The sequence below is a fragment of the Eucyclogobius newberryi genome, unplaced genomic scaffold (genome assembly GCF_026437365.1).
Source record: "Eucyclogobius newberryi isolate DKJ021-1_F unplaced genomic scaffold, fEucNew1.0.hap1 SCAF_19, whole genome shotgun sequence".
NCBI lineage: Eukaryota > Metazoa > Chordata > Actinopteri > Gobiiformes > Gobiidae > Eucyclogobius > Eucyclogobius newberryi.
The window spans coordinates 22,157,735-22,182,339 of NW_027315823.1; the positions used below are offsets into that span (position 1 = coordinate 22,157,735).

Genomic DNA, 24,605 nt, shown 5'->3' on the forward strand with positions numbered 1-24,605 from the left:
GTGTGTGTGTTTGCATGCGTGCGTGTGCGTGTGTGTGTGTGCGCTCGCATGTTTGTGTGTGTGTTTGCGTGCGTGTGTGTGTATGTGTGTGTGTGTGTGTGTTTGCGTGCGTGTGTGTGTGTGTGTTTGCGTGCGTGCGTGTGTGTATGTGTGTGTGTGTGTGTTTGCGTGTGTGTGTGTGTGTTTGCGTGCGTGTGTGTGTGTGTGTGTTTGCGTGCGTGCGTGTGTGTGTGTATGTGTGTGTGTGTGTGTGTTTGCGTGCATGTGTGTGTGTGTGTGTGTGTGTGACAGGTTTATAAGCATTGCACTGGGCCCAACTCTACACTATCTCAGCACTATCCACAGGCAGCACTAGCACAAAGGCTCTATCACCATTCATTCTTACCTGGCCATAGTAAGTCAGCCTGCTGCTCCTCTGCTCCTTTCTCCTCCCAAGCAGAAAGAATGATTAATTACACCAAGCTGCTTCCTGCCGATTAAGAAATACTATTCATGCTCTAAAAAAAAGAAGAACTTTGAGAAAGCATTGGAGGCTGATGGAAAATGTTTGTGGATTTGCAATGCATTTTTACAAATGTATGCCCTTGACTAGGAGACTGCTGTTAAAAATCACTACAGGAGTGAGAAAAAGGCCAAAGCTTGAATATAGCCTTGTATAAAAAAAGGATAACAATCCATAAATCACATTGGAGAGCTTTGAGAAAAGGTTTACAATGACCCACACAAATTATAGGACTGCGTCTTAGACTTAGGCTTTGAACAGAAATGTATTCATTCATAAACAATTTTAAAAAGCAAAAAATAAAATGAAACAAGATGCACTCTGAAAACACATACATCTTCCAAGTCTCTCTTAATGGAAACATTTAGACCTTCAGTAGCCTGAAGGTTTAGGGGGAATCATATTTCCTTTGAACAACAAACAATACATTTAACATTTACTCTTTACATGATCAAAATGGGCTCATTACGTTTGTTTAAATACTGTGGCGTGGCCTCACAGACTCACGCACGAGCTGTAGGATAATGATATACTGTAATTCAATTGGACCTAAGGCTGTGGTGTGAAAAACAAGAAGAGAAGGGAGAGAGAGAAAAGAGAGCTGCAGGGGCGAGCGAGGCGAGAGAGGAGGAGTGCGTTCACGTGGCGATGGAGCAGGTGATGTTTAAACTTACGACTGGATCATATTTAGTAGTGTTTGCTGAGCACACGTGTGAGATCATTCTTCTGTCTGTTTATGAACACACAGCTGTGAACAGACCAGGCTTTAGCTCCTCGAGAATAAAAGCTTCCTATCCTTTTGTGCTCAAATGTAGAGAGAGAAAAAATCTAAAATATCTGTCACAGTATACCTTTTTACCACAAGTTTTTACTAAATGTATGATGTACTTTGACTTTTACCAGAGAGTAGTGAACTTCAGTACCTTTGCCTTTCTGACATCACCATAGCAATGGTTAAACCAATGAGCCATTGTTTTGACGGGACTATAGCTTCAACTAAAACAGGGATAACAAATCCTTTGGACTGCAAACATACAGCAAACAGGTCGCTCTATGTATTCATCAATTGCCTGTTGCAGTTTGGTATCCGCGGGTTAAACACCACGTGGCTGTTTTAGCGTTGTAGATGCATTCTTCCTTGTTTCCCAATAAAGAGTAAATAAAACAGCGGACGACCGCTACAGTGCCACGGCTAGCGCACACTGTTGTTGTCTCCTTTTTTATTTAACATTTGTTTACCCAGGAAAGTCCCATTCATTACTAGTCTCTTGCCAAGACAGCAGCACATTTTGACAGTCAGAAAAATATGTTCCCTAAAAACAGTTACAAACCATGTATCCTATTTCTAGACCTTTCAACACAGATTTAAACTGACCTATAGAAAATACTTCTTTTAGTTTCCAGAGCTATAGTAAGTTATTCCATGTTGAGGGAGTAGAATATTGAAATGCCATTTTACCAGTCTTTGTGTGAACATTTGGTACAGAAAGCAACACCGTCTTGAGATCGCAGAGAAACTGTCCATCTGGTTTTTTTTGAATATTATGCACAAAGATATGAAGGGAGCAGACACATGGCATGGTAAACGGAGTACAGCAATTTTAATACTTGGATTGATGCAGTCATATAAATAAGGTCACCATAATCCAAGATTTTAAGAAAATGACCAAAACATTTGAACAAATAGAACATAACAGCGAGGGAATGTCCATTTGCCTGAAGTGATGGGTGGAAATGTCAATCATCATAAATGGACAGCGATGTTAACTGTAAGAGCAGGGCAAGGATAAGAATTTAATAATAGTACTAAGATGAGATAAGATAAGATAATCCTTTATTGTCCACACATGGGGAAATTTCATTGTTGCAACGCAGTAGATACAGAGGTAGATCATACAGAGGAAAAGAACAGATAACTTTAGGAAGTTTGAAAAACACTCTCAATAGAAGATCTCTTATAAACAAAAACTCCTATATAATATATATAGATATATAAAAACTATATATAAAAACTCCTATTGTCCAAAGATTAATATTTGGTAGTATAGTAGGTGTTAGCATTAAATGAGCTGTTTCAGTCACCTTATGTTTTTGACCTTGTGACTTTATGACAGAATAGTATGGCCATTCCCATTCTGTTTTGTTGTATTTGTTCAAATATTGTATTTTTTTCAAATGTTTTGGGCATTTTGTTATCATGTGTTGGCTTTTATGTTAAAATGTTTCCTGCTTTTCAAACATCTTTTGGCCCATTTTGTAAATTCATCTTATTTGTTTTGGTGAGATGTTTTGCCGAATATCAACATTTGTTTTGCATTTCCAAGCCACCATCGCTTTGAGTGTCATGAAAGGTGCTTTATAAATCCAATGATTAATTAATTAATCAAATAATATAATCATCTAATGAAATAAATCATATTATATTGATCAATATCTTTGGTTTGCATGTCAAATTGTACCCCTCTTGTATCGATCATTTACACAAAAATATAGCTATTAGTTATTATCCTGGCCAAAAAAGCAAAATATAAATACAATATAAACTGCAATAGTTAATATTTTCACCAGCATATACGCAATGTCAATGTGACCTATAACATGCATTATAACACGCCAAGCAATTAACCCTCAGAAGTCAAATGGCACTGTCTGCTCCTAAAAAGGCAGGAATCAACTTAAAATGTTAATTCAGTTGCTGGATGTATTAACTTCTCTAATTTAGCTTCAAAACACGAACAATTATGCAAGTTAGTTTATATTGTGCTGCTGCGTATGTTTCTTTATTAAAAAAGTACTTAATTTTCACACTCATGAATCAAATGGGATTGAAAAAATTGAAAGGGTTGTTTGAAAATGAAGTACCAAAGTAGATTAGCGTGTCCTAATGCTGAGTGATTAGGGCGTGGGTTGCAAGGCTGTGTTATCGTTCGGCACGCTGTGAACATTTCCACTGGAATTCAACACGCTATTCTGTTTGGCCGTAGTTTACATCGGCTCTCAACCTTTTTTCCCCCCACCTATTTAGTTTAAAAAAAGAAAACCTACGCTCAGTAATTGCCTGAAAGTATTTGACTGCTCCAGGGCATTACAATCACCAGGGCACCATGCTGTGAGCCACGTGTGTAGAATGTTTTAACATGTTGGACTGGCTGGGATAATACTCTGAGATTAAAGCCCTCCTGACATGCTTTTGTAAGATGTTTTCAAAAAGGTAGAATTAAATGTAGTGTTTTTTTGGCAAATGTTACCCTTTGAGGTAACTGCTGTTGTGACTTTGTGAGTTATAAAAATGAATTGAATTGGCAGATGAACTTTGGGAGCCAGAGCCGTGCCGATCAGTGAGTTTGGGATCCGAACCGGTGCGGACTCTGCTGGTGCTGGATGAGAACGTGTGGGCGAGCAGCGGTAATACAGTCACAGTGATGGACTCCTCCAACTTCAACCTTCAGGTATACACCAAAACTGAGAGAAAGCATTGACTACGGTAATTTATGGCACATTTAACAGTATATAATGTACAAATGTATTGATCAAACATCATATAACTTGTGAACAGTGAATAGAGTTGTTTGTCACAATTATAATATACATATCCTAAGTCTCACGACAAGCTGACAAACGGCCTGTTGTTGGCTGCAATATGGACGTTGTCTCATTACCATGAATAGTTTTTGTTATGTAAAATATATTGACAGAACACTGCACTGAAGTGTTTTCAGTTTCATACAGAGACGTGTCAGTCCTGTCTGAATAAAATGATGGAAAAACCTTGGCTATTGTCAAAGCTGCCAGGTGACAGGGACAAAACAAGTGAAAGCTTCTTTTTTTTTTTTTTTTTCCTCTACAAATTACAGCTCAAACAATGTTTATTGAAATAATTCCATCACTCTTTACAGGAATAGAATGATTGCACAAAATTACAAATTGTGATGATTGTTACTGTCTAAAAGAGTCTGTTTTGGTGGGCTCTAATATTCACATATTTACTGTTTAATTTCAACTCTGGAATTTAATTGAACTGAATTGTAGAAATGTTAAAGGTTGTGATTAGAAATATAACAAAAATGTAGGCACTGTTGAAAATGTATAATCGCTTTTTATAATCACTCACCAAAATGCTCAATGGCTGTAGCTATCTTTTCTGACACAATGGAATAAAAACAAAAAAAAAAGACCAATGTTCACTGTAGCACAACTTGCATCATGCTGTATTAAACGGTGTCCCTTATCCCAGATTAAAATGTTGACTGTGCCTTCTAAAATGTGTTAGCACCCGTGTCCGGTGAGTGTGTCTTAAGGTACAGTTTGCCTGGAGATGTTCTTAATCTGCCGCTCCTCTTTCCTGTTTAATCAGTCCAATGGCCACATATCAGCGGCTTCGTTCTGGTTCACTCCCTCTCCCACAGAGCTCAACAGGTCAACTCTGGTCGCTTCTTGCGCTAACCTTGTCTTCCTTACCGTGTCCTCCAGGGGGCAATAGCTGCTTTGGGGCATCCATGCGTAACCTGCACTGAGAGGAGAAGGTTTTTTGCACTTGTATAAAGATATAACTGGTGACGAGCCAGTGTTTAACCAGGTCACATTGCGAACTAAGACCGAGACCTGACCGATTTTAGTGGCAGCACACGTTTGCAATAATAAATATCAGATCATACGTACTGTGAGTATCATGTGGCAAAATGAGAATATCTTTCATTATATTACAATGGCTGTGCTGATATTACAAAAAACAATTACCGTAATTATTATTATCAGGAAATTCTGTAAAGTAGCTCCTGTATATTTTATAAATCCTGTTTCAAACTGACTGAAATCAACTCATTACAGCAATATTATTCAGTATATTTAGTACATTTCGATAATGGGAATATGCAAATTGGTGAATATTTTCTGTCACTCCAAGTACAAAGTGTCGGACATAAAGACACAAAAACTAGTTTTCTCTGTTAACTCTTGTCCATTTTTATCCTCGATGGATGTTTTGTTTAAGATCTCATGTCGGAACTTATGCCCTTTTCAATTATTCATCTTTTCTGGACATCCTCAGAGTCAACCCAGCAGGGGCAGCTCAATCTCAAAACTTTATGTCAAAAAACATCCTCGTTATGGATAAATATCAGTATAAACTCAATATTCAGGAAAGAAACCCAGGGGAGGATAAACACAAATAGTTTTTTATTCTGTGCTCCTTGTGCTATTTGATTATGCACGCAGCCCATTCTTCTGGGACTACAAGAAAATTATAGTCCCGACAAAAACCTCCACAGTGAAATTTCCTGGGAAGTGACAGACAAGTGTGCATATGTGAAATATTATCATTCATACCACACATATTTTCCTGCAGAGGTGCAAAATAAAAATGAGGTGCTTTGATTGCACTTGCTGTATGTAAACACAATTATCAACCAAAACACAATATATCATTATGCTGGGTAAAAAATATATTTACTTTTTGATTTATTTATGTATTTCTTTCTTTCTTTTTCTTTTCTTTCTGGATAGTTCAATGAAGAGGCACGGCAAGTGTATTACATTAGTCAGTCTGTTGGTAAACTCCCATGCTATGAGGCTAAGAGAAAAAGACAGAAATACTGTAGGATTTACACATTTCTACATTTCTGAAACTTTTCCACATACTATAATTAATTGTGTAAATAAAAGGACAGAAAGACAGAAAACATCTAAAACATAATCCAGATATGTTCAACTTACCCACCAGCCAGTCCCATATCCCCCGAAGGGCAGCTGCTGAAATGTTGCTGGGTGAGAGCAGAGGTCCATGTCGCTTCCTAATGATTACACTGATTTGGCCCACAGAGACTGCCGGATATGTCACAGCAAGCCCAGTGCCAGTGGCTACACCATTTCACCCACACACTGCCCTAGGAAAAAACTGGCCTTTAAATGTTGATATAATAAAACATTTAACTGCATACAAGGTCAGGTTTTCAATAATGTCATATTCAAATTAGGCCATACTATGTAACCATACCAACACTGGCAATGAAATTGCTGTTCATTTTACAATGAAAATGTCTCACAGTTCATAGAAGACTCATTACAGTGTGCTTTCACTGGATTATCTGAAATTGCTCTCATCGTGAACATTTGAGCTGAAGAGGAGGGATCTTAAGCAGTATATTTCTTGAAGCTACTTAGAGCAAGTGCAATTTATTCAAGTCATCATGAAGGAGACTCTATGTTTGGGTAAAACTGTGTTCTGAGGCTATTCAAGATAAGAATTTTTTCAAAAAGGTGTTTTTTTTTTCTCTGTACAGAAACAACTCAACAGCATCTTGTTCATGTGTAGCATTACTTTGAGAGTTACTGGTGCCTCGCAGAGCTTTGTGGCGTTGATAGAGTGTAGGCGAGTTGTGCGTTATTAACCTGCTCCACTAACTCCCCCACTTGAGACATTCTCGAACAGTGCAGCCTTAACTGCCGAGGACACGCATGGACATCTGGACTCTGATCAGTACTGACTGGCAGCCCCTTGCTCCTTCCTCTTTCTATTACTTTTTCTCTTTCTACCTGTTTCCCTCCATCACTCACATGTCCACACTCGGCACTCGCCCACTCGACTCCTGCCTGTTTGTTGCGTGGGGAAGAGGAGGACTGTTTGCCCAGCCAGAGGACAGAGACACCTTGTCAATTGGCGTAATGAAGGCCTAATGAGCTGTTCAGAACAGATGTAGTGGTTATGACCCTACCTGTTGTCCTCTCCCCCTTCTCCCTACTGGAAGACTGCTACTCGGATACTGATGGCTTGTGCGACACTGCCGAGTTGAGTGTAAAGGGCACATTACTACTGTCAGGCTCCAGTGAACAGCTCATCTCTGTAAGCAATGCTGGATTTAGCAGCCTAATAGCAGGTGGCTGGCTCAGGCAAACAGTTGTGGCTCTACCTTATCCTTTCTTTGACACAGACCATGTTTCATTGACCCTGCTGACTTTATTTTTGTCCATTTTTTCCACTGTGAGCTTGGAGTCCACTGTACATCGAGTAACAGTTCAGGTTTAGTCACAAAAGCGATTCAAATCTCCAATAACAAATGAAGGTAACTCCCTTGATACCTCAATTAGTAGAACGTAACTTGTCACTAGCCAGACATAATGCACCATGTAACAATCTGAAGTAACCCCCACATTTCGTTAAGTCCAGTGTTACATGTTATTGCAGGTTGTCACACTGCGAGTTTTAGTGTAATTAATCTACTTAATGGCAGGTAGGGTTGAATTAATGTGAACAACGTAATTCAAGTACTTCACTCAAAATAGTTCTCCCTCCCATGTTTGTAGAACTTTTTTTTTACTTTCACACACATGCACAACACAACTTGATGTGTATTCTCACATACCATACTTACTGCAGTAATTAGTTCATTTAATAATAGTAAAACAAATTTTAATGCAGTAAACAATTCATCATGTTGTTCTTATACCATTACAGGGTTCAGAATAAGCGGTATTGCATTGCAAAATGCGATGCAATTTCTCTCAAATGCGATGCATTCGTCAGAAAAAACTATGTTTGTATTGCAACTTTTGCGATACAAAAATGTGTGTTCAATTGTATAACCAAAGCGCCTAAAAGTACTGATCACTCGTCAATCGATCGTCAATAACGGCATGACACATGTAGGACGCTGTGTTGTCATGACGAGTCCTGCTGCTGTCTCAGATCGAGTCTGAAAGTGGGAGGAGCCACGTGCAGTAAAGTCAGACTTCCGAGGTCAATAGCTCCTAAACGCAAAGGTCTTTGCAGATCATTCACATGCCAGAGCGGTACAATTTGAATAACACAATAAATACATCAATGGAAAATATTGATTGTTAGTCACTTTTGTGTTTTGCTATGCAATTATCAAATTGCTATACAAATTTGAAAAAAATCACGGATTGTTTAGCAGCACCGCTATACAAGTGAAAATCCTTAATCCGAGCCCTGCATTATGAATCTCATGGGGAACCAAAATCCATGCCATTTTAAACATGACAAGCAATATAGTGTGCAAAAATGTCAGACGGGAATAGCTAGAAATGTGAGGGTGGATATATATTGGGTTATGTAATATTTAGTGTTCTAAAAACTGTCTTTTGTGTTTTGAATAATTTAAAAAGTAGGCAGGTGTGAGTAGTGAAAAACAAATTGATACACATAGGGACTCATTTATCAAGCATTCATGTTCAAACATTCAGACTCAGAGTCAGAAAAGGTTAATTGCCATGGCCATTGAAAACAGTTGTTAGAAACAACGGCGTTAGGTGCAACATAAAACAATGAATAATAAAATAATAATAGCAACATCTATAGAATCAAATATGGCAAATCTAAATTAAGAATTTACTAATAAAATAAGGTTAAAAATAAGAATAAACTTTTCTTGGTATGTACACAGTTATTTACACAAAAGAAATGTTGAAAATAATGCAGAAATTGAACAGTGTGTCAATAGTATTGGTTGAATAATTGTTAAAGTGGCAGGTGTTAAGTGTTCATGAGTCCAACAGCAGAGGGAAATAAACTATTCTTGTGGCGGGAGGTTCTGGTCAAGATGGACCGTAGCCTCCTGCCTGAGGGGAGTGGCCTCCTGCCTGAGGGGAGTGGCCTCCTGCCTGAGGGGAGTGGCCTCCTGCCTGAGGGGAGTGGCCTCCTGCCTGAGGGGAATGGCCTCCTGCCTGAGGGGAGTGTCCAAGGTGAGAAGTGTCAGCAGTGATCCGACCTGCTCGTCCCAGTGTCCTGGAGACGTACAGGTCCTGCAGAGATGGAAGTCTTCCCAGCAGAGCGCACGATGTGCTATAGTCTCTGTTTGTCCCTGGCTGTGGTTCCAGCGTACCACACGCTGATGGAGGAGGTGAGGATGGATGGCCGTGTAGAACTGCACCATCATCTGCGCTGGCAGCTTGGCTTTCCTCAGCTGCTGCAGGAAGTACATACTCTGATGGGCCTTCTTGATGAGAGAGCTGATGGTGGGGCGGGCTGCCCTAACAGTGGAGCAAAAACATTAAGCAGTTGACATTTGCAGTGCTAAAAAGGACACAGAACAGTTTTTGCTATTACCAGTGAATGTATGTGTACAACAAGGCTGTTTTGTCAAAATGCACAACATTTGAGACAGAAGAAATGCAAATTAAGTTTTTTAGCGGGTCCTGTCAGATTTATCTCAAGAGTATTTAGCTGCTGCAATTTGTGCACCAATAGGGCATTTGATTGTGATTTTAAATTAAACCTACTTATGAAGTACAATGTGTTGTTTCAAAGCAGCAAAAAATACACACTCTTTATCTGCAACACTCCCACAAATATTTTACTGAACCAGAGCGCTTCAGCTGCTGTCTTGCCGACTGGATATGCATAGCCTATACAATAAACGCATTTTTGAGAAAGAAAAATGTTCTGAAGTAAAGGGTAATCAACAACATTAAATATTAGAGCAGAGGCACTTCTGCACTTGCTGAATGCAGTCATTTTGGTGTCTAATAACTGAGACAAAGAGTTTCCACTATGGCATATGAAACAACTGGATTGAATTTGACAGTATGCAGGTTTGAGAGGTAGGCAAGCAAATGGCCTTGTAAAGTTTAACTCCCTCAATATATAGGACACACACTCTCCCAGGCGAGCTCCCAGTGCGCCTATAGCATTAAGTAATAGCAGTAAGCGACTGAAGGTGAAATTTGCACTTTTATTACAGATACCTTCTGTTTGTTGGCGACCATCTCCCAGACGGAGCATGCATCTGCAGCTGAGAATTCATTTAAAAAGGGAAAAAACACATCAAAGACTTCTCCTCTCTTTTCCCCTAGTTTCAAACAAAGAAGGGCCCGTTGGCAAGGGCGCACTAACAGGTGGTAATCCGCCACTGCACTTGTGTTGAGGAGCTGGGTGTGCCTCTCATCTTCACTGGCTGACTAATTTCCCAGGCTGGTGCAGTGACTGTGATATGGGCTCCAAGATGGTGCCCAAACCAGCCCCTGTCACGCCTCGGACCGCGGGGGGTGCATGCGTCCCCATGATAAGGCTCGTTGCATTTACACAGAGCTACTCATTAACACTCGTTGCCTCAAACTCCTTTTTTCCCATTGTGTGCATAAAACATGGCAGCCAGGGGAAACATGCCCTATGCATCAGAAAGTAAATGACAAAATTAGGAGGCATTTTATTTCCAGAAGATTTAAGTGTAATTCTAACCAAAGAGTTTTTTCTAAACTTAAAATCAACAGCCACCAATCTATTTGGAACAGGACAATCTTATATTAATGTGCATATCTCACTGTTAAGTTATATAAATGTGTACATTTCTTTCAATAACAAGTTTCTTTGATTTACCTTAAATCAGACATGTAGTATTATGCTTCTTTTCAGGGACTTAGTTTCAGGATACAGTCATCATTTTACATTTTTTTCATTGTAAACCACAATATTGACCTAAAACAGCTTAATAACATAATATAAGCACCAAATGATCATTTGTCAAATAATCGCAACTACTAGTACGTGGGCGGGGATAGAGGATAGTGAAAACAGAATTGTTGGAGCGCTCGAGCCACAGTCGCTGGACAATATATGATTGCTTGAAAATGGACGACACGGTAGCGTAGCCTTTAGCATGTAGTTTGCATGCAGGTTTTCAGGTTTTCTCCAGGTTCTCCGGTTTCCCTTACCAAATAAAGTAACTAAATAAATAAATACATGCAGGAGACAAAGATGCACACCACATACTATTATATATTAATTCTTGTTACTTTGCTGTTTAGAAAGTGTACGACTGTATGATATAACATTGTAATATAATGATTTTTTTTTTTCAGACGTTTGAAGTGCATCCTGACCCGATGGTGAGTGTGGCCCACATGGCCCAGGCGGGTGGGGGAGTGTGGATGGCGTTTTCGGAAGGCTCGTCCATTCGCCTCTTTCACACCGAGACACTGGAGCTTCTGCAGGAAATCAACATTTCTACACGCTCCACACTGCTCAATACTGGTACGTGTCCCACAGCAGGGACAGCCCTTCCCTCTGCTGGGGGCGGCTAGCCTGCACCAGGGAAAGAGGAGGTGGCAGAAGTTAACAGTGCTGTCCTTAGTAGATGATTTCCCAGTGTTGTTCATGAGACTCCTGAGGTCTCACCTGTATAAGTAACAATCTCCAGGGCTCCATAGAACACAGCCAATGGTGAAAAGGAGGAATTAATAAAAATGAAATAAAGCGGCTGAAGAGCGGTGAAATAGCAGCGGTAAAGATTTTCAAACTGGAGGTTCCCATGGAAACACTGCCTTTTATTTAATGTTCAGGGGGGCTGCAGGTGCTTTACCCCAGTGCTTCACAGGCTCAGTGTTTTCTCTTTTCAAATGATATTTCCACTTTTGCCCCACACATTGTATATCTTCTGCTCTACTTTCAATTAGTCTTTTTCACAATTTTGACATGCCACAAGGTGCCTGTTTGATTAAGCAGATCTTCAAGTTGTATTATTGATATTCACTGTTTAGAGCACTTGAGCACTCTTTATCATTCTTGTTTTTTAAAAGAGCAAAACATATCTTTTTATACGTGACTTTTACTTTTAGTGCATCATTGCATATAAACTCAAAGAAGTGTCAACCTGGAAATCATTAGATTTTAAAGGGCCAGTGCAATGCATTTTCAGTGCCTTTTTGTACTTCTTTCTATCACAGCCTTGGTATTCCCTCTAGTGCAATCTAATAATGAATCCATTAATAATACATAGAAGAATGTGTAGAGATAATCCCGCCAGCCTTAGTTAATTAGGACATTTTTTTAAAAAATAAATAAAAAGCAGATGGCAATAGGCTCTTCTGGCTCTGAAATCAAAAGTAGATTTATGAGCCTAAAAAAATGTCTAATAATGCTACACTTCCTGTGCTGATTAAGAGAGGTAATTTGACCGCTGAAATTATTAGAACAAATTAAGATTTCTGAACTTCATGGAGGTCGCCTCAGTGTAAATGAAACACAACTTCACGTAGGTTTTTGATGAGTAATCAACGGGGGGAAAAGGCCCAACAAATATAGTGTGTAGTGTAAACCCTTTAACCCAGGGCCTGTTTGTCTTTTTGCCCGCAGGCATCTGTCTGCACTTGTATCCTTAATAACTATGACGTGAAATGAATTAAATAATAGATGCAATAGCCTATATTTGACAGTAAAGTGATAATTGGTATTTAATTGTTTTAATATATATATTTTTTCACACCAATGATCGCGGGCCGGCCCTCCGCTACTTGCCTGGATTCGAATATGGCCCTCGGTGGAAAATAATTGCACATCCCTGCTTTAACCAAATTCACACAGCAGGTCTGGGTCCAAAGTGAATTTTCTGCAGCCCTGATATCCTCGTCTCTGAAAGCATTGCAGTGACTCTGAGAACAGAGTTTCATCAGCCTGATTGAACAGTTACAAAGCTGTAAATAGTGCATGATGGCTTCCTTGCACATTTATAAATAAAACAGGACAGCTTTAGCGCCACCATTTTCAAAGAGGTTAAAATTGTGTTTTGACTGCATGATGTGTTTCTTAACTAGAAAAATCCTTGAGTGCTGGACTGGAGATAATTGCCTTCTTTTTAAATCAAAACGGATCATTTGAGCATAGATTAAACCAACGCTTTTTTTCATTTGACCTTGGACCCATTTTTATCTTGTATTATCAATACATCTACTGCCAAGCAAGCATAAGAAACAAACTATTCAAACTTGTATCAAGTTGTATTTGTATTACTTGATCTTGAGTGACATTTCCAGCTTTTTCAGCATTGGTAGTTTCACCATAAAAGGCAAGTAAATATTTTTTTCCAATGCATTGCTTTGCACAAGTTCACATTTATTTTTATGGAAATGCTTCTTGATAGCGTTATGAATCCAGGGCCATGCTATCCGCAGAGAGCTGGTCACCCACGGGTCTCTCTCTCACAGCTCAGCCTCTCCTCCTGAAATATGCAGCAGATCTGAGCCAGGGTGGCAGCCCGGAGGCGCGGCCCCGCAGGGAGATCCAGGGGAAAACCAGCTGATAGGTTCATGTCTTCAGGGGTTAAAACAAAAGCGCTTTGAGTTACGATGTGATTTGTTGAGCTCACAAGAGAAAAGACCATCCCTTGATGCTTTACAGATATGCCTCATAAAATAGTAATAGTTTCCTTTTATCATTGGCTGCCTTGTTCCTTTAGGTTTCTCCTTGACTATAGGACAAGCAGTAATGATATGACCTCTAATCATCTCCTTTTAAAAGTGTTCTCCGCAAAGGGGGAATTATACTGGCAGTAAACAGCAGAGAAGTTTCAGAAGCAGAAGAAACTGCTGATCTCCTCTCCGCTAATGCCTTTAATAGCATCGTCCTCCGGGTGCAGATACTTTGCTCCAAAATAAACTTTCTTTCAGTGACATATTGCGTGGAAGGAAACATTCATCTTTGGAGACGACTTTGTTTTTTAACACCAGGGGAATACAATACAGGTGCTAGGTGGCTGTAGGTTAAGATGCACCTTCTCAAGTGCCATTGTCATTATGCTTCTTTATCATGACCCTGTGGACACTCACTCAATAGATATGACTATCGATTAGGGCTTTTTGGACAGTCATATCTATTGTGTCTGTATCAAGCATCGCTCCTTCATTTCAAGCCCCTAGCCAAAGTACAAATAGAGTCAGTGAGCAGGTGGCAGACAGTATTAAGAAAGTGCAGAACCCAAGCAAATTGTGACCCTGCAATAGTCGCTGTGTCAACCCATCTGTTGTACTGTTTACCATTTGGCTCTGCATCCTGCTTCTCTCTGCAGAGACTTGTGATGTCACTGACATGCAAATGAGGTCTAATCTTAGCATGACATGGAACAAACATGTACTATCATTTACATATTTGTGAACATGTAACTTTAATTCAATTTTGCCAAGGGAATTATGTTAATATGTTAATAGTAAACAGGGAATGTGTATTCGAAACCAAAGTGTGCTAACTGTATCTATTTAGCATAATGTAACATCAGTCCACCTATTTAGACACTTATGTAAAAGGTTGTGTTTAAAGTGGACATAACTAGATCAACTTATGATTTTTAAATAAAGTTTTGTGTAATTGTATTTTATGTAATTCCTGCAAGCTTGAGTAATCCTGTATTGTCCTGCATACAAGGCATTCGTCAGTTCTATTCAGCCTTACTGCATCGCCAGAAAAGCGGTGCTGAAGCACTGAATGTTCCCTTCGCACATGGATTCATAACCATAGTTGCATAGGTTTTCACCTTCCCCCTAGCCATTATACAGCTCTGTACCTGCTCCATTCTTCCTTTTAATTGTTTTTTTTTAAATAAACGTAGGGTTCAACAAGGCCACAGCCGTTTTTGGCACAAAAATATGAAAAATAATATTTTGTTCATTACTGTGAGCTTGGTCCAGGAGGACCGCAGCACTTTTAGAGTTCCATTATGTTGTTAATAAGTCATTTATTTTACTCATTTATCCTCATTGAAGCATGTTCTTGAAGACGTTTAACATTTCAGACTCTTCTGAGAATGTAAGGCATCAAAAAAACTTAATGTTTCTTATTTTTACTTTCAACTGGGTCAACAGCAATGACAAGTCCAATATTTCATAAACTTACATAATATGGACCCCTAGCTTCTTGTGCTGTGTATGTGCTAAGCTTGTTAAACACAGAACAGAGTTAATGCTTTGCACAAACATAGGCCAACTTTATTGAGATTTGGATGGAATTCAGCAAATAATTCAGATATACTTGATATGTTATTACTATTTACTATTTATAGTTACTTCACCCTGATCAATTAAATTAATGTATTCCTATTTTGTGTTATGTTTCAGGGCAAAAGATGCGAGTTACGAGCCTGCTTATTTGCCAAGGTCTGTTATGGGTGGGCACCGCTCAAGGTGTAATTGTCACTCTACCTGTTCCCAAATTGGAGGGCATCCCCAAAATAACAGGTATGGTCCCAATGAGGAGTCTGACTGTTAGAGAAGCCTCTTCAGAGGTCAAAAGCAAAGAGGTTCTTTATGATACAAAATTACTCTGCTCTTCCTATTATTGGGGTCACACTTCACATTTTCCTTGTGGCAGTAAGAAAGCGTTCAAAGTCGACAACATACCGTACCATACCCCAGTCATTTGTATGTAGTATATATCTATTTCTATCTATCTAGCGCATTACAGTTGAAGACTCTTGATGAGAATCAGTTTTCTCTAAAAATAACTTGCTTTACCCAATTACCCAAGCAATACACTACAACTACCCCTACTACTAATAATAATGATCTAGTCTCGCAGCAGCTAACTGACTTCAAAGTTTTCTGGATTTCAGGAGTCTAAAGTGCATTGTTATAATCTTATCTATCTTATCCCTAGTATTTACTCAATTAATTACAGATTGTAAGATTCTTAAATTATTACAACTCCAAAAGTAATCCAATGATCCCATAACTTGTCTTCTGTCTCATGGAACGATAAGGCCAACGCACACTGGAGCGCTGCGCGTCATGTGACGTGTGTCAAGCATACAAGTCAACACACACTGAAAGCTGTGCATTACAGTTCTCAAAAAGACTTTAAAATCAACTTCTGCAGTGTTTTAAATTTGAGTTTCATCTGCAGATTACTGACAAAATGAGAGGCATATTGCGAGGATGTGTGAGGCGATTTGAGCAGGTTAGGTTAGAGAGAGCCTTGCCTCTGCTGCTCCTTCCGTCCGTCACAGAGCAGATATCTGTCTGTTCTTACTGCAGAAGAGCCAAAAGCATCTACTCTCCGAATTCAACAACTTCCATTCATGGTTCGGGGTAAAGCGGCGCAGCTCGCAGGCGCGCGCCCAGTGTGTGCACGCTCATAGAAAACATATAGGCGCCCAATTCGCTGCGCAGCAAAGCATTCCAGTGTGTGTTGGCCTTGAGGTATTGTTTACTGATCTGTATCTGTTGGGCAGGGAAAGGGATGATATCTCTGAATGCGCACTGTGGGCCTGTGGACTTCATTGTGGCGGCCAGTAGCTACCTGTCTCCAGAGTTGCTCAAGAGGGACTCGTGGTGCGACGGGCCGGACTCTGCATGTGGAGGAGAGGAGCGTAGTGACACTTCTTCTCAAGAGTCTCTCCAACAGGCCTCTTCAAACCAGGCAGAGTCCAAAGGCAGGGGCCGCAGCGTGCTCCTCCAGTACAGGCTCCGCTCCACTTCAGGGCTGCCAGGGCGACCATTAACAGCTCAGGGTGACGAGGTGTCCGAGTCCTCCCTGGAGTCTCTGGAGCACAGTGTGGAAGACGGCTCTATCTACGAGCTGAGTGACGACCCGGAGATGTGGGTGCGGGGGCGCCCCTGTGAGCGGGACAGGGGGCGAAGGGACCGCGTCAGCTCTGTGGCCGTTCTCTCTGGAGGCAGGGGCTTCCGCAGACTGAAGGAGAGAGGCTCTAACAGGACAGGTGCAGAGGGCTCGGAGAACGTCCTCATGGTGTGGCAGCTCCCTCTAACTGTCTAATGATATTGTACATGTATTTATAGATGTCTGACCAGCTCAACCCACTCACATGGTACACAAACTCAAGGGATTTTAATAATATAAAGAGAGAGATGAAAGAGACTCAAGACTACATTTAATTCTGTTCTAAACTGTCCATTTTCAGCTGTGGGAATCTACAGGATACGATCTGACTTTTTTGTGGTCCCATCCAGCCTTAAAGGTGGAGTAACTATTGGTACACTGTAATGCAGTGCACACTTAGTATTAAGTGGAGCAATTATTCCCCAGTAATCCCTCTTTGTTAGTAAGCTTTGTGAGATTCACATTAACCCAAACGATTAGGTTTTCAATAATGTAATGGTTTTCTGTTGTGTTATTTTGTGTTATTCCAGCTCGTCTCATTGCACATTGGTGTTGACTGATGTTATTGTTTTGCCTTATTTTCTAATTAAAAAACACATTTGAAAGTTAAGCATTAATGAGGAGATAGTTTAAGTGTGCAGTGGATTAGAATGGCTTACTCTGCCTTTAAGACTGATGCCTGCGTTTAACCTCATCATCATGGCGTGTGCTCTGCCACATCCATTTAAAGTGAAGCTCTTTTGTGTGCGCGCCTGCGGATGGCACGCCTTAAAGATGCAGCCTTTGTGAATGTGCCATGCTCTGCAGACTTGGAGATGGACGCCTTTTATCTGATCCTATGGGAGAGAACCCATCTGTTTAGAGCTGAGAGCCTGGGACTACCACCGCATAACAAAGCACATCACTTTATTAGCTCTGCCAGCCATTCCCACGTCCCTATAATGTGAATGTACGACACCTTCCATTGTGGCTCAAAATGGAATCTTTTAAGTCTTTTAAAAACAAGGTAACAACTTCAGTCAAACTGTCCTAGTGGCATAAATGCCTTTTGCTTTCTGCCTTACGTCATGTTGGAACAAGGTGACTCTAAATCTAAAGCCAAAACACAATTTTGACAAAATTTAGCGACATCTAAGTCCAAGCTTTGACAGAAAAAAACAGCAATTATGAGTAATATTTAAAACAATAGAAATCTGTAAATGTCTTAATTGTATTGAGTTTTAATGTACAATTACATCTAATCGTGATCCATGCAATAAATAGGATTAGTCTTGTCACATGTCAATGAATTTAAATGTACGGAAAAGCTTCTTTATTTCAGCACTTAAACACAAAGGACATTTTTACTCAATCATATGTTTATTTTAACAATAATTATGATAGCCTAATATTAAATCTGACCACAAGAGTTCACAGGTTATGAGATGGGCCCATGCATGGATAAATGGGTGTAAATAGCAGGAATACTTTTCCATCATATTGTAATTCATTGATATGCATACCGGTAATTGTCAGTATTATTTCAAAACGGAATATTTTGTTTTTGAAGACTTTGTGTTTTTATGTGGGAAAGATATTTATTAAAATTCAACTCTTTTTACTAACAATCTGTTGTGCATAAACTGAAATGCTTGCCACACACAGCTCTGATGGGTTTTGCTCTGCTATAGTAACAGATAACATTAGGAACATGAACTACTGACATAAAAAAAACAAGAAGTAAATTTGTTTTCACTGAGCGCCGGCAGGTGAAGCTCACTCGCACCTTTTCACTGACCACTGCAAGGACAGATAGTTTTTTCCAATCTGTATTTAGCCTTTCTTCACACACACAGATGCCCATCTTATTCCTGCATCACTGATGAAGCATAAAGTTCACATTTCCCCACAGGCAAATTGATCATTTTTCCCTCCATTCTGTCTCACAACTGATTAAAAAATATTTAAACAGCCAGCCAGCTTTCAAAAATGATACAACATGCCCTTGAATTATAATATTTTCATGTAAATCTGAGGCCTAGATCTCTGAGATGTTTTCTTTCATTTGTTTGAAGTTGAAAGTGTTCTCATGGTCACTGGAGGAGATGTTCGCTCACCCATGACCAGCTCATGATCGTGTATCCTGCACCGCTCAGTTTATGATGAAAGGTTGAATTATTTACTACATAAACCAATGAGTTGGCATTTGCAACTTGTTTTGCCTCTCCAAGTATGGCATATACACACTATAGCTATCTATAACAGTAAATGATATATATTTTCTTAAAACAAATTCTATGGGCATTTGTTAAAGGAAAGCAATGTTCCCTGCCTCTGGGTGTGGGTTTGATTCTCTGGTTGACATATTGGTAAAGAGTGGCTCTTGCTTGGAGTCGAGGATGTATTTTCTGTTTCTGTGGGTGACTTCTTACAAAACAATGCAGCTTGTCACGGTGACATTATGAAAGGGATAAAACATAACGTTAAATGTTCATTCGCAAATGTTCACCTCCTGTCCCTGTAAGGACGTTACTCGTCATATTTAGGGGCCAAACCTGGTATTGCCACTGCCTGTTATTGATGTATGTATGAAGTGTGTCATCGTTACATGATATATGGAGCCCTAATCCACTCTCCAGTACAGAGTTACATGAATGTTGCCTGTCAAGATATAGACACAGTAAAAAAATATCAGTAAAACAGTAAATCTCTTCTTTTTTTACATTTATACAATACATTTGTCTTATTACAATATAAATAATGTCACACCTTTCTGTACAAGTCAGCAGATGAAACCCACTTTAGTGCTTGCTTATTTAAATTGCAATGAGTTTCCTGACTCATGTTCTATAATCCTCTGATATAGAAAGGCAATGTAAGGCCTTATGTAAAATACAGTTCTGCGTCTAGACGGGAGGAAACCCATTGTGACTGCTATCATTTGTGAATGATTTCTTTTAAAGGGCAACACGAAATGAGAAATCTGTGGATGAAATTTGTTTTGTTAACGGTCTTGTTTAGTTCACCTAAAATTACTCTTTGCACTTTGTCTTCTGTGTGTTCGCTAGTGGCAGCCTTCATAGAGAATATACAAAAAAAATGACTGTAGTGCTAAAAATAACTGGCAATAATGTCCATTATGCAGAGGAATTATTATTCATACGTTATGCATTTCTGGTCAAACTTAATTTACTCTAGACCTTGCAATAGTAAATTATTCTAGCCACAGTTAGACTGACAGAAGCGAGGCTGCCAATCTACGCCATCATCCACCTCACACACCCTAAAGCTAACTCTTCATTTATATAGATCAAGATCACTTACACACAGGTGGCCATGTACAAAGACAAATAATAACATGTTTGTTAAAGGTGCATTTTAAAATTTAACATTAACAATGCAAGTCAAGCAATATAGCACAATTATAATCTTTACAAACTGGAAATTTGTCATCAATTATTTGTCTGAGTTTGGGAGCTTGTACCAAGTATCGTGTTACAATTTTACAAAAATAATAACCATGTGTCCCGTGCACTTCTGATCAAGTTGCAGGTGAAGACTGATGCGAAGCCCACCGGTTTTAATTCTGTTCACATTTTTCCTTCACTGCCTTGCTGTGTTTTCTAATATGTGTCAGAGGTGTCAGTGGTCAAACCAAATTCACTATCCATCATCGTAGGAAATGAAGCGGAGCAATTTCCTCCTGACCTGTCGACGGGTCATCACGCGCCTTTGCCTTTTGACCTCAAACTTGCATTAATAGCGTTCTCTTGGTTCGAACTCGGCATGGAGCAGTCACGCCACATAAAGACTTGTGCTCTACAATGTCATCTGGAGGGAGGGGACAGATACGAGGTGCACAACTAGCCTTCAAGAAGCACGCACACAAAGGTCAGTGCAAAAGTAAACCAGCAATGACAGGGCAAATAGGGAGCACTCAGGTTTAAGTGTTTTAAGGTGACATTTAGATCATAACTGTATATGACTAGACTGATCAAACTGTGTTAAGGCTGACTATATACTGCCTCTAGAGTACAGACTAAAACATGGATAAAGTTCAATGGACTTGGGCTTTACAACATTAAAACATTAAAAACATGGCAGTTTTCTACGGTTATATTTTCCCCTCAGTGCAGTCAAGGAGATTTATGACAGACTGGCAAACTCAAATACACATATATCCAATATCCATGTATTTCTAATAGCGTAGTACCAAGGTTGGCATGTCCTTGAGCCAATGCCGTACCTCTAGTTGAGGCTAAAGTAGAACTAATCACACTGTAAATCAATATTGTGCATTTAGGTTGCTTCTTTAACATAACAAATGTTATAACGTGTATCGCAGAAAGAGTATTATAGTTATGGCTCTTTTATTTTTGGGAAAAGTTGTATTGCACTAAAATGGATAAAAACCTTTGTCCTTACTTGTTTTCATGGAAATATTGCTCTTTTAAGATAAGATATTTCTTTATTGTCCACACATGGGGAAATTTCATCGGTACAACGCAGGTAGATACAGAGGAAAAAGACAGATAACAGATTATAGGAAGTTTAAAAACACTATAATAATCCACAATGAAACATATCTATCGCCATGGCGAACGTTCATATTCACATGGAATTATGCAAGTGATTTTCCACCTCCAGAAAGCTGCATACTGTGCCTTTAAATAAATACATGTCAGAATTATAATCTATGAAAAGAAACATTTATGCGAACAAATACATCGCAATAAACAGGCTTTCATCCTCAAATACAAGAGACCCTTTTATTTTTGCATTTGCTGCACATTCTTCTTGCATTTCTGCCTCGCTGTCATCCTTTGAATGACCGTGATACAAACACAATCAGGCTCAAATTTGAGAGGGCATTCATAAATGTATTGAACCGCAAATGTAATACAGATCAGACGAGGTAATGCAGAATCCTGCCTGTTTTCTGGATCAGCACAATAACACATCCAAACCTTCCAGCCAAATGACAAAATGAGAATCCCAAAACCGCTGCGTTGGCATTTTCTTCAGACAGTACAGAGCACAAAATACTCCTGCATTTTCTAGTGGGACTTAACAATCTTTTTTTTCTTCCTCAACCTTTCTATAGATATTTTCTGCCAATTAACCCTGCCCATGGAGAGATTTGCCTATCTCTTTGCCCAGCTTTGCGCCTGTGCAGCTTGCGGCGCCACTTTCCCTGTACGTCTCAGGTATAATTTGCATGGCTCAGTCAAGGCAAAACTGGAGCAGATGAAGTGTTGCAGTTTGAAGGTCTAACGTACACTCTCTCTTCTTGCTTTATTGGCAAAACCCCTAAAAGTCTGTCTGTATTGCAGGGAAGGCACTCTGTACACACTTGCCTAAAAAAGAAGGGAGTAGTTGGTGATTTGTATTCAGATATAGTTGTCAAAGATTTTACCCAAAATGTGGAATTCATGTGGAAGCTGAATTAAAATGATTTGTTTGACGGTTTATCCAGCCCTTCATCCGTCAGGAAGAGCTATGTAAAACTTCATATGAAATGACAAGCAGCCCATAAGCAAAATAAATCTGCAGTACCGTAAATGGCCACTTGAAGCATATTTTAATAATTATTAAATCTCTTTAGCTACTGGACTGTTGTCGGTTTGTGGTGTGGCAGAGATATTATGGCATAGATATTGGTTCTCGTCTCTAAAGCTCCAGCATCATGGAAGTACAAAGCATAGGTCTATATTTTGTTTGCCTAAGGGAAATACGTCGGCGTAATCCCTCATTTGTCCAGGCGTGTTCCATAGTAGAAAAAGCTTCAGTTGTAGTCATCTGGACTCATTTAGAAAAAAAAAAGACGTTTCGACTCTCATCCAAGAGTCATTGTCAATAAAAGAATTTAGGTCGAGAACTCTGATATTTATACTATTCCGTGGTAAGTCCAGCCCATTGGGAGGAGCCTTCCTGAAGAGGAAAGAGTTGTTTGTTTCAACAGAAACTTACCCTCTTTGTATCTACCGAGCCTATTCAACCCTTTAATGGGCTATTAGTCTCCCCTTTGTCTTTGTGAGACCCTGGCTCACCCACCCTGAGGACCTGATTAGCATCTAAATGTCCTGGTACTGGTCCTCTACCTTTCCAGGGGTTCAGGATCCCATTGTAGACTACAGGAAGATTGAACCTTAGACCTCCGTTTCTGTTTAAAGAAGGTTTTTCTTTTTTAACAAAAATAGCTTCCTTCACTCCTCTTTCAAACCATCTTTTAAGCAGGGAGAAAAGATGGTTTGAAAGAGGAGTTAAGGAAGCTATTTTTTTTTCTAACTGAGTCCAGATGACTACAACTGAAGCTTTTTCTACTAAGGGAAATACATTATGGTTTATTTGAACATTTCAGTACAGATGGCACTGTACAAAATGCAAATAGGTTTGTAGTAAATCAAGACGGCCGGCAGATGTCTAGAAATGATTTTAGAGTTTAGAGTTGAAAAAACTATCAAAATCAGCCCTGCATCTCGGCCTCAGCATTTCGCCGTAGCCTATGGGCCATCGGTTGGTCTGGACTGTTGAAAAATATATAATTTTGTAATTGCAACATATGAAAAACTATTCATTTCAACTATAACTTGCATAGGTGCACTGTACAGACAGTAGCAGTCATTTCCATGTGGAGAGGATATGGAGGAAGCCTCAGGTGGTGTTATCGCTCTCCATCGCCGCTTCAAGCTAATGCCTGTCAACAAGCGGCGCACGAGTCTGCCACAGGGCCGGGTCACATCAATATGTCAGAACTGGACCGACACAGCGTCATTCTCCCCTCCCCACCAACATATGAGGAGAAAATTCAAATTAAGGTTGTAGTTGTTTTCTAGCAATGGCAGATTTGTGTTTTAAGCTGCCAGTCTCCAGAGACATTCAAGTGGACGCGGGTCGGGGAAAGAGCTCAGGAAAATGTTTTATTAAGGCATTCATTTCAATCATGCAAAAGATGAATGAAAGTTTGATTAGTTTACATTATTAAAAAGAGATCCCCACAGATCGTTGGCGTCTGACGCGGCGGTGCGTTGAATAGTCTCATCTTAAATTCACACGTTCAAAAGTCATAGAGCGCTGGAGTAATCTTATTTTTGTATCATAGTTAGTTGTAAGATAAGAGATAAGATATTCCTTTATTGTCCCACATGGGAAAATTTCATTGGTGCAACGCAGGTAGATACAGAGGTAGATACAGAAGAACAGATCACTTATAGGAAGTCTGAAAAACACTTTCAGTAGAAGATCTCCTATAAATAATAATAAAAAAAAAACTCCCATAGACAAATAAATAAAATAAATACATAAATACCATTGCATGTGATCACTACAGTAAGGGATCACATGATCTTGCCACATGCTTTTGTGCATTCATCTTGCCCCAAATGTCTTGTCCATGTGTAGAATTATTTTATGTATTTGACTGTGATACTCATAATAATTTGGTGTATAACTGCTATTTTTATTTGAATTATTCCCTTATCATGAATAAATCAAACTATTGTCTTGTGGGGATTTGTGCCACATCCCAGCCCCAGTAAATTGTAATGCACCTCCAGAAGTACACAGTTGATAGTGGCAGGTACATTAAATTAAGTAAATGAAGATGTTTTTATTTGGCATAGCCTTTCCGTTGGAATCAAACCAGGTATTTATCAGGGCAAAGGGGGCTTCTGATGTTCATGGATTTAGACTTTAGACACCATAGGCAATTTTGATCTACCAATCCAAATGCACCTTGGAACACTAAAACCTCTGCCACGAGGCACTATCAATACCTATTGTATTACT

The 24,605-nt window shown here is 39.5% G+C and overlaps 1 protein-coding gene across 3 annotated transcripts in view; it reads left to right on the forward strand.

The window, feature by feature from the left end:
- Positions 1-17,828, forward strand: part of arhgef10la (Rho guanine nucleotide exchange factor (GEF) 10-like a) — a 120,418-nt gene extending 102,590 nt beyond the window's left edge. For all 3 annotated transcript variants that reach the window (XM_072452169.1, XM_072452171.1, XM_072452170.1), the window contains 4 exons: positions 3,809-3,951; positions 11,315-11,486; positions 15,338-15,457; positions 16,450-17,828. In XM_072452169.1, coding sequence (XP_072308270.1) covers positions 3,809-3,951; positions 11,315-11,486; positions 15,338-15,457; positions 16,450-16,994 — 980 coding nt within the window. In that variant the 3' untranslated portion in view covers positions 16,995-17,828. The remainder of the gene's footprint in view (positions 1-3,808; positions 3,952-11,314; positions 11,487-15,337; positions 15,458-16,449) is intronic.
- The last annotated feature ends 6,777 nt before the right edge of the window (positions 17,829-24,605 follow it).